The sequence below is a fragment of the Hyperolius riggenbachi genome, chromosome 5 (genome assembly GCF_040937935.1).
Source record: "Hyperolius riggenbachi isolate aHypRig1 chromosome 5, aHypRig1.pri, whole genome shotgun sequence".
Lineage (NCBI taxonomy): Eukaryota > Metazoa > Chordata > Amphibia > Anura > Hyperoliidae > Hyperolius > Hyperolius riggenbachi.
The window spans coordinates 100926214-100937362 of record NC_090650.1 but is presented as its reverse complement, the minus strand read 5'-3'; the positions used below and the strand labels follow the sequence as shown (position 1 = coordinate 100937362).

At 43.6% G+C, this 11149-nt stretch overlaps 1 protein-coding gene across 2 annotated transcripts in view; it reads left to right on the top strand.

Moving 5' to 3' along the window:
• Positions 1–11149, top strand: part of HIBADH (3-hydroxyisobutyrate dehydrogenase) — a 235397-nt gene that overhangs the window by 42313 nt on the left and 181935 nt on the right. For both annotated transcript variants that reach the window (XM_068236060.1, XM_068236059.1), the window contains exon 3: positions 7647–7756. In XM_068236060.1, the coding sequence (XP_068092161.1) occupies positions 7647–7756 (110 nt within the window). The remainder of the gene's footprint in view (positions 1–7646; positions 7757–11149) is intronic.

Genomic DNA, 11149 nt, shown 5'->3' with positions numbered 1-11149 from the left:
GTGAAACTCCAATAAAATTGATTCATGTTTGTGGCGGTAATGTGACTAAATGTGGAAAACTTCAAGGGCGCCGCATACTTTTGCAACCCACTGTATATAATTAGCGATACTCTTTTCTTTTCATTTGGGCTGTGGTCGCACGATTATGCTAGGAAGCCCCCTACACACTCGTAAGAGTTCTGGTTCACCAGGAGCTTGCTGGGCAATCTGTAACTAGTTGTTGGGAGTCAGTTGCCAGTGTGATGCTGCCCTAGGATTCCTAGCTTCTAAGTGAAAATTATTTTTCCAGTGCTATATGTTTTTCGCTATAGGAGGCACAGGTAATTTGTCTTAAGAGGCAACATACAGTAGCAATAAAAAGTACATGAACCCTTTGGAATTACATGGATTTCTGCACAAATTGGTAATAAAATGTTATCTGATCTTCACCTAAGTCACAACAATAGACAATCACAGTCTTCTTAAACTAATACCACACAAATAATTAAATGCTTCCATGTTTTTATTGAACACCCCATATAAACATTCACAGTGCAGGTGGAAAAGGTATGTGAACCCTTGGCTTTAATAACTGCTTGAACCTCCTTTGGCAGCGATAACTTCAACCAAACATTTCTTGTAGTTGCAGATCAGACATGCGCAACGGTCAGGAGTAATTTTTGACCATTCCTCTTTACAGAACTATTTCAGTTCAGCAATATTCTTGGGATGTCTGGTGTAAATCGCTTGAGGTCATGCCACAGCATCTCAATCGGGTTGAGGTCAGGACTCTGGACCACTCCAGAAGGCGTGTTTTCTTCTGTTTAAGCCATTTTGTTGTTGATTTACTTCTATGCTTTGGGTCATTGTCCTGTTGCAACACCCATCTTCTGATGAGCTTCAGCTGGTGGACAGATGGCCTTAAGTTCTCCTGCAAAATGTCTTCACAAATTTGGAAATTAATTTTTCCTTCCATGATAAGCACTGACGCAGCAAAGCAGCCCCAAACCATGATGCCCCAACCACCATACTTCACAGTTGGCATGAGGTTTCGATGTGGGTGTGCTGTGCCTTGTTTTCTCCACACAAAGTGTTGTGTGTTTTCTTACAAACAATTCAACTTTGGTTTCATCTGTCCACAGAATATTTTGCCAGTACTGATGTGGAACATGCAGGTGCTCTTTTGCAAACTTTAAATGTGCTGCTATGTTTTTTTTGTTTGTTTGGTTTTTTTTTTTTGGGGGGGGGGGGGGAGGATAGCAGTGGCTTCCTTTGTGGTATCCTCCCATGAACTCCATTCTTGTTTAGTGGTTTACACATCATAGATTCGCTAACAGGGATGTTAGCATATTAGCTGACACTCTAGAATTCTTCTTCACCTCATTGAGCATTCTGCGCTGTGCTCTTGCAGTCATCTTTACAGGTCCTTATTTTCTTATAAAGTCCTCTTCAGCATTTAATTCTAAGCGGATTTGCCACAATCCCGCTGCAGAACGAGTAATTTATTGCCCAGAAATAGCCCTGCAAAGTTCCACGACCTTGTAGGTCGCAGATTTTGCTGCCCGGAGAGGCAGAGCTTTGCATGGTAGCTCTGTCTCCTATCCAGTCAATCTCCACCTCTCCTCGACCCTTCTCAGTGAAAGAAGACTGAGAGGGGTGGGAGAGGTGGAGCTTGACTGGAGAGGATGCAGAGCTACTACACAAAGCTCTGCCTCCACGAGGAAGAAAAATCTTTGAGCCCTGGAACTTTGCAGGACTTTTTCTGGGCTATAGTAAAAAAAAAAGAGAAAATCGTTCTTAGGATTTTCCATTTGTCTGTCTATCTGAAAGCAAATCCTGACATCATTTCCACCCTTACTCTGTCTGTGCATCATTGCCCGCCCCCTCCCAATCTTAAGACACTCCCACCCAGCTCTGCAGTAGAAAGTGCATTGATAAATATTGGCCAATCAGAGGACAGAGGTGTGGGAGGGGAAAACAGCAGGGACAGAGGCTTCAGCCAGTCAGGCTGCATTAGTTAAGTCTGAGGGGAAAGTAAAGGAGAAAACAAGAAAACCCAGCATGCCCTGTAACTTCCTTAGTGTGGCAGATGTACCAAATAAGACCCAGGCAAGCTTTGGAATTATGTTTTATGTAGGAGAAAAATAAGAGTGACTTTTAACTTTTGCATTGCCTGGTTAACGTTGTATTGTTTACCAGATAAAAATAGAGATTAGATTTTATGCCCGACATTTACTCTTAAAGGCTTGTTAATAAGCAGGTGTAGAATGCTCCGGCCACGGGATCGCCGTTAAGGAAGTGTGTGGTCAGAGCCAAGCATGCACAGTAGTCAACGACAAAGTAGAGTCGAGGACTTTATGGGGGCCAACAGCAGCACAACAGAGAGGACCGTAAACCCCTGGGTAAATAAAAATCCTGTGGTTTCTAACTTCAGGGTCTCTGCTTGGCCTAGGCAAACCAAGCGGCCTCTTGGGGCCCCACCCACAGCAGGGGCCACCTATACTGTCACGGCTGTCCTGCCTGTGACTTGTTTGGACATAACTGTCTCCCCAACACACACTCTCGCACCAGTTCAGTGGCAACATGAGCAGAGGGGAGAGCTGCACAGTGACCACTGAGTACACTTGAAATGCAGAAGTGATGTCATTGGTCACTTCCTGCATTTGAAGTGTGCCACACTGTTACTAGGCACTACTCTCCTCTGTTCAGATTGCTGCTGATCTGCAGGTCTGAGGCAGGGGTCACACTTGTCGGCTTTCGTGCGCGTTTTCTGCACAGAAAAACTGTTTTCAACTGAGAACTCATGTTAATCAATGAGCTAGGTCACACTTGAGGCAGCGGTCACACTTGTCTGCTTTCGTGCGCGTTTTCTGCACAGAAAAACTGATTTCAACTGAGAACGCATGTCAATCAATAGGCTAGGTCACACTTGAATGCAGATTTTGCGCGCAGAAAAAAACCTGACATCTTGCGCAATTTGTCAGTTTTCTTTATATATTACATTAGCTGCTGTAAGGCAGGGTCAGATTTGTCTTTCAGTTTTCTGCAAAGTGTAGAAAACTGAAAGACAAGTGTGTACTAGCCCAATATGTAGATTTCGCACGCAGAAAAAAAACTGACATCTTGCGCAATTTGTCAGTTTTCTCTATAAATTACATTCGCTGTTGTAAGGTAGAGGTCACATTTGTCTTTCAGTAGGAGATAACAGGAAGGGACATACCTGTACTGAATCAAATGCCCTATATGGGGGAGACAGTTGGCTGCCAATACTGGGGGTGGCTATCTATATGTGGACACCTTTTGGCTGCCTAATATTACAGGAAAACTGGCCACTGAGTGTGTAACTATAGCTTGCCCGAGAATAAAATTTATATACACTTTTTTTATATGCTGAGGAAAATCCATTTATCTTATTTATGCATGTTTATAATGCACACCTGACAATGTTATTATTGCACTAAGCGGACACCTGTCTTTTTTTCGGTGTATTCTAAGCTGATGACGTAAAGAATCTCAAAAGCGGGTCCTGGAAATTTTATTGCAGGTCTCCACCTGCTTATTGGGGCCATCTGCCCTATAAGTCTCCAACACGGTGGATGTATTCCAACAGACCTAATTAGCAAGTAAAGATTTCTCTCTTTCCCTGAGCATTGTGGTGGCAGACAGCAATGTTTCTTTTCAGTGCAGGCAGAAAGGAACTCCCTGCTGAGCTTTTGAAGGGTACTAGGCATTCTTGTTACTTTGGACCGTGACTTCCACACAGTTACTTACTTGGCATAAAAGTGTGAAGGCATTGCCATCCTTTTCCCCACAATAAAGTGTTTTCCAGGACTCTCTTTTTACAAGTGCATACCTATTTTATGATGGAGTGCCCATGTTTTAAACAGAAAACGTTTTTTTTTCTTCTGTGCGGCAAGAATTTAAAGGAGTCTCACTTCCTGTCTGATCATCTGCTTAACTCTTATTATGTGGTGAAAATAGCCACAGCTTTTGTTTCTGTGAATTTTTTATTTTAATTTTTTTTAATTTAATTTTATTATTTGAATGACCATTGCGATAATTACACCTTCAACTTGTACACACCTCATGTGGAAGAATTTTAGTCCTTTCTTTTTTGTTTCTCATTCCGCATATTTTATCTTTTAACTGTCCATGTTCTGAACAGTCACCATTCTATTTATTATTATTATTATTATTATTATTATTATTTATTGGATTTATAAAGTGCCAACATATTAAGCAACACTGTACAGTAAATAAGGTTACAAACAATGATAATAGGGGGTAACTGACAACAAAACACAATGCCAGATCCTACACTGGAGTAGTCCTAAGTAATTAATTAAAGTTCACATTAATATGTGAGCAGGATGCATGATCTGGTAGGATACACAAGGAAAGAGGGCCCTGCCAAAGGCTTACAATCTAAAAGGAGGGGTTGGTAACTCATTAGGAGGGGGCTGCATCTGGAGGTTCTAAGCAGAAAGAGGCATTGACGAAGGTGGTGCAGGCCTTCTTAAAGAGGAGACTTTTAAGGGCTTGTTTGAAGGTGCTGAAGGAGGGGGCAAGCCTTGATGGGTAGTGGGAGAGTGTTCCACAGATGGGGGTGGCTCTAGTGAAGTCCTGTAGTTGTGCAAGATGCATGTGGTGGTTAGGAGGAGGTCGTTGGAGGAGCGGAGTGGGTAGCCAGGTGTGTATCTATTAAGTAGGTCAGAGATGTAGGTCAGGCAGGACTTCTGTATACATTTATAGGTCATGCATATGATCTTGAATCTGTTTCTGAAGCGGATCGGGAGCCAGTGGAGGGATTTGCATCGTGGAGGAGTATCTAAGTCTGGCTGCTGCATGAATGATGGATTGTAAGGGGGGGGGGCAATGCAGTTCAGAGGGAGGCCTAACAGGAGTGTTTTGCAGTAGTTCAGGGAGAAGGTGAGGGCATGGATGAGAAGTGTGGCAGTGTCCAGGATCAGGAAGGGCCGGATCTTAGAGTGTTAATGAAAATTGCATGCCTTTATTACTGGTGTGATTGGGGGAGACAAAGGAGAGGGCCGAGTCCAGGGTGACAGCCAGCAGGCCTGTGCGTTCGGGTGGATGATTGTTCCTCTTGTCTTTTCACACTTTTTGATCACTTCCACCCCCCCCCCCTTCTCATGTGCAGATTTTCCTAAACTGTTATCAGGAGTTGTTCCTTCTTTTTCTCACGCGATGGCTACGCTCACAGTGATGCATTGTGGTGCAGCTGAATGGCCGCATCTTAATGCGGTTTTTCTGTAGTGCACCATTTATGCGACGTTCACAATGTGTGGGTGCGGTATAACGGCTCGTGGCATCGTAATGCACTGCATGCAGTATGTTATGCAAAATGCGCATGTTAACAGTGACTGTGAAGCATACTTTTCATTGACTGTATTGGTCATTGAATGTGACGCAATGCACGGATAAAGCCTGGCATCACTTTCCCATTCATTTGCATTGCATTTCTGCTGTCACAGTTCCTTGATGATGGGAATAGGCCGAAACCTGGTCAGGAGGGAGAAGGGCACTTCTACATACTTAATGCTGATGCACTAAGCTTTTTAGTATATTTAAAGAAAACCTGAACTGAAAATTAAAAGTCAAAATAAGCATACACAAGTCATACTTACCTTCCATGTAGTCTACTCCTCAGTGTCTTTCTCCTCTCCCGCATCCTGTTGTTCACTGTGATCAAGGGAATTTTCCGTCCTCCATTTTGAAAATGGCCATTGCCCATAACAGATTTCTGGTCAGCACACTGTTAAACTGTAACATCGCCCACTTGAGCCATAGGGAAACATGGACATTACCTGGTACATCAGTTTTCCTCTCAGCTATAACTGACAGCAACTGATATTTTACTGACAGCAACTGATATATTTCAGATCTGACAAAATATTGTCAGAACTGGAAGGGATTATTGTCAGAAGAAAATGGTGAGCTTCTGAGAGGAACTGATGGCAAGGTAACTATGTAATGTTCATTTGAAGTTACCTCATGTGTTTATTTTAAATATTTGTACTCAGTACAGGTTCTCTTTAAGTGCTATATTATTCAATGCGATTTGATGGAACAGGGTCCAGTGTGCATGGACCCACGATGTGACTTTTTATTTCTGTTTATTCTTGTTTGAGTGCCTTTAATAAAGTGTACCCCCCTGTGCATTGTGCTAAGCATTGACTCCACCATATGTTTATATAATGTGACAGTCACCTGACCCTTTTGAGCACTGATTGTCTGGAGGCTGTACAAAGTGTGGGAACTGTTATGAAAGTGCTGAGGAATATTATTCTATATAATTTTTCCATTGTGGATTGGAATCCTCCGGCTGCTGAATATTGCTACTTTTGTGTGTGGTCCAGCGCAAGTAGAGTGCTGCCCATAATTATTAATTCCCCTGGCAAATTTTGACTTAAAGGGAACCTTAACTGTGGGCGTCTTGCGTCATGTGGATGTGCTTTACAGCTCTTTACGACGGGGAATGCGGAAGAAGAGGACGCTTTGCCGGAGGACGACTGGCAGTCGGTCAAAAACAAAACTTAGCCGCAGAGGGAGACCGGAGGGCACCGAAGGACCGGCGCGGGCACAGGACGGCTGCAGGAGGCTTGGGAAAGCCCCAGGTAAGTGAATTTTTTTTTGGGGGCCCACAGTTAAGGTTCCCATTAAAGTTACTTTTATTCAACCAACAATTTTTTTTTTTTTTTTTGACTGCAAATGACATAGGTGTCTCCCAAAAAATAAGACAATGTACTAGAGGCATTGTTGTTGGAAAAAAAGACATTGCTCAGCTTTTATTTACATTTGAACAAAAAGTGTCCAGTCCAAAATTATTCATACCCTGCTCAATAATCAATAGAAAAGCCTTTATTGGCTATTACAGCAATCAAACGTGTCCTTTAATTGCAGACCAGCTTTTTGCATGTCTCCACAGGTATGTTTGCCCATTTATCTTAAGCAATGAGCTCAAAATCATTAATTTGGAGGGTCTTCTTGTCATCACCCTGGTCTTTAGCTCCTTCCACAGATTTTCAATTGGATTCACGTCAGGACTCTGGCTGGACCACTCCAAAACATTATTGTTGTTGTCTGCTAACCATTTCTTCACCACTTTTGCTGTGTGTTTTGTTTTTTGCTCAAATGTAAATAAAAGCTGAGAAATGTTTTTTCTTTCCACAATCATGCCTCTTTGTACATATTCTTATCATTTGGGAGACACCTATGTCATTTGCCATCAAAAAACTACTCGTGGTTGAATAAAAGTTACTTTAAGTCAAAATTAGCCAGGGGTATGAATAATTTTGGGAAGCACTGTATACTATGACAACCAGCATGTGCCAAATTGCTATGGTAAAGAGGAACACTGCAATTCAACCACACAAACCGATTCATTTTAAACCGTGACTGCAATCTGGCAGAGCTATACCAATTCTTTACCAAATAGTTGCCACCTTTTTTTAATCTAAAATGTAACCTCGCAAAAGTCCATGGAGTTTAATCCTCATGCGTTTTCAGGTCACCTGGTGCTTGAAAGCTTGTAAACCGTTCCAGAAAGAACTTGTTAACCTTCTGCGGTCTCCTGAGCATCATAACTTTATTTTTTCTTTTGCGTTTCTCAGAAATGTTTGGGTGTAATCTGTTGTTCTCCATTCTAGATTGTAGATTCACCTTCTGATGTTGCTGACAAAGCTGACAGAATTATCACCATGCTGCCCTCAAGTTTGAATGCCATTGATGTCTATACAGGACCAAATGGAATTTTGAAGTAAGTTCTCACAGAGCTGATTTGACTGACCTATTTGTATATACAAAATTGCTTGTTTTGCGATACGCATGCTATTCAAATAACGCTTTACCAGGAATGCAAATGTTAGCATCTTGCTGTTAGGTTTAGTGAGTGTTTTATATTGCGGTATGTTATAGTAACCTGTTGTAAGAGAACCAAATGGGAATGTAGAATTTGTTTTGCAATTTTTATTTTTATTTTTTAATTTTTCTTAAATACAAATTAATATGATACATGTGAGAGTATGGATGCGGCCCTGGGCTCAACACAATAGATGTGCTTTGTGGGTCAAGTAATTTTGGTGCAGGGATTAGCAGCTGTTTCGTTTTAGACACTTGGATAAGAGTTGGGGTGTGTGTGTGTGTGTGTCATGTGGAGGGGGGGGGGGAGAGGGAGGGTGAAGGTGGACTAGAACTCTGGCACAGGACAGAAGAAAGACATAGGGGAATGCACACTGTATGTATTTAGAGCTATTAGCTTGTCTAATTTCCCCTCATCTGTGATTGTAATTTGATCTCTCAGCTCTGCCATGACAAAGCAGCTAATTTGTAAGCAAAGGATGTTAACCTTGTGTCTGCTTTTATGAAAGCAGGAAGTAGTCATACTGCAGATTTTTTTTTTTTTGCAGGATTTGTATCAGCTGTAACAGAAATGTTTTTCTTGAAAGGTTATGCTGTTGCTTATATTTTAGAGCAGAGAGGAAGTCCCGAATTCAGGTCTGCTTAAAAAATGCTTAACCATCACTGTACTCCTGATGTATCATAAGTGCATAGACTGCTCAGTCTGACGTTCCAACTTATCTCAGCACATTGCTGCATGCATTTCTGTTCAAATTCAATGTTGTCCCATTCAGTGTCAGTGTCAGCACACAATAGAAAGCATCCCAGGTGACCGTGCATTACGTTATATATGCATAGGTGTTGTGCCCTATGACTCCAGAGAAGCTGGAGGAGGAGTCCAGGAGGGGAAGTCGAGCCCTATCGTAACCATGCTACTATGCAGGCTTCAGCCATTGACCAGGGCTCTAAATCATAATGTGGCTAATTGGGAAATAATACCAGGAAATGATGGTCATAACTGACTGTAGCAAGTATGTGTGGTGGTGCCGCCACATGAGTTGGACTCCAGGTGGTCCTCCTAGCAAAAAGAAAAGCATTGGTCATTTACATTACTGATATTTTACTATGCACTTCCTATGTATTAGATGATCAGCTACGATTTGCATCTGGTGCACAACCAAACACTTGGGCGTCGAACTACTGATAATAAACAGTCTAAAGGTGGCCACACTCGATACAATAAAATGATCCGATTTTACGGCAATTCGATAAAAATGATCGGCTCTCCTGAAAAAAATCGAAAGCTTCTTTTTTTTTTTCCCATTCGACTGAAAAATCCGATCGGATTTCCCGTTTTCTTCGATTTTTATCGATCCGGAATGCCAGATATTTTTCTTCAATCTTTCTAAAGATTGTATGGTGTGTGGTAGATTGCCAATTTTTTAATATACACACCCTAGCAATTTTCTCTGTTTCCAATCATTTTTATCATAATTGGGGAAAAAATTGAACATAGGTGTGTGGTACATTGGTCATATTTTTGAAATGTTACAATCAGTCAGAAAAATGTATTGCAATTCTTAAGTTGAACAGATATTTAAAAAATTGTGTGGTGTGTGACCACCTTAACCACCCTGGCGTTCAGTTTCCCCAGGATTTCCGGGCAAAAAGTGTTTCAATTTCCAATAATTTGCAACCATTTTTTTTTAATATTGAACTCAATACAGGTTATTGTATTGAATTCAATTAAAAAAAAAAAAAAAAGTGTTTTCTGCAATATGTTGATGACGCTGTGTGACCCTGGTGTCATCAACGCCGATCAACTGGGGACATGTGATCGCCGAGGGAGAAGCAAAATCCGCCAAGGGACATGGAAGAAGACACTGGGGAAGCTATCAGAGGTACGCAACGAGGGATCAGCATGCCAATGGTGAGTATATGACCCAGATGTATAGGTAGAAGATGTGCAGCCAGGTATAGTTAGCCAAGTATAGTTAGCCAGATGTATAGTTAGCCAGATGTGCAGCCAGGTATAGTTAGCCATGTATAGTTAGCCAGATGCATAGTTAGCCAGGTGTTTAGCCAGGTATATAGTGAACCAGATGTTTAGCCAGGTATATAGTGAACCAGATGTTTAGCCAGGTATATAGTGAGCCAGGTGTGTAGCCAGGTATATAGTGAGCCAGGTGTTTAGCCAGGTAAATGGTGAGCCAGATGTTTAGCCAGGTATATAGTGAGCCAGATGTTTAGCCAGGTATATAGTGAGCCAGGTGTTTAGCCAGGTAAGTAGTGAGCCAAGTGTGTTGCCAGGTATATAGCGAGCCAGGTGTTTAGCCAGATTTATAGGTGGCCAGATGTCCCCCTCCCGATTTTCCCCCCCCTCCCCCTCCTTGCACGCTGTGGGTAGCTTTCTGTGCTACCCACAGCGTGCAGAACAAGCACACCCTAGGGAATCCCTGGGCAGCCAGGGGCAGAGAATGTGCGGGGCTTCCACCTTGCATGTGGAGACTGTGCTGGCGGGGGATCCCCCTCTGTGCGGGTGGGGGATTCCCCCTTCTATTGTGGCTGTTGCGGGCAGGGGATCCCCCTCTGTGCAGGTGGGGGGATCCACCTTCTATTGTGGATGTTGCGGGCAGGGGATCCCCCTCTGTGCGGATGGGGGGATCCCCCTTCTATTGTGGCTGTGCGGGTGGCCTATCCCCCTCCTCCGCCCTCCCGATCTCCCTCCCCCCCCCCCCCCCCCTCTAAGCCCGTTGAGTAAATAAGTGTACTCACCCGAGGGCTTTTTCCAGCGACGGCAGCAGCACTTCATCCTCCATCTCTGAAGTCTCGTTCTCTGTACAGTTGCATTACGAGGCTTGGTGACGTCACCAAGCCTCGTAATGTAACTGTACAGAGACCAGGACTTTGGAGATTGAGGAGGAAGTGCTGCGACCGTCGCTGGAGAAAGCCCTCGGGTGAGTACATCTCTTTACTCAACGGGCTTAGAGGGGGGGGGGGGGAGGAGATCGGGAGGGGGGAGGAGGGGGATAGGCCACCTGCACAGCCACAATAGAAGGGGGATCCCCCCATCCGCACAGAGGGGGATCCCCTGCCCGCAACAGCCACAGTAGAAGGGGGATCCCCCCATCCGCACAGAGGGGGATCCCCTGCCCGCAACAGCCACAGTAGAAGGGGGATCCCCCACCCACACAGAGTAGTATCCCTTGCCCGCACAGCCACCATAGAAAGGGATTCCCCCCACCCACACAGAGGGGGGATCCCCCGCCAGCACAGCCTCCACATGGGGGAACCCCCGCACATTCTCTGCCCC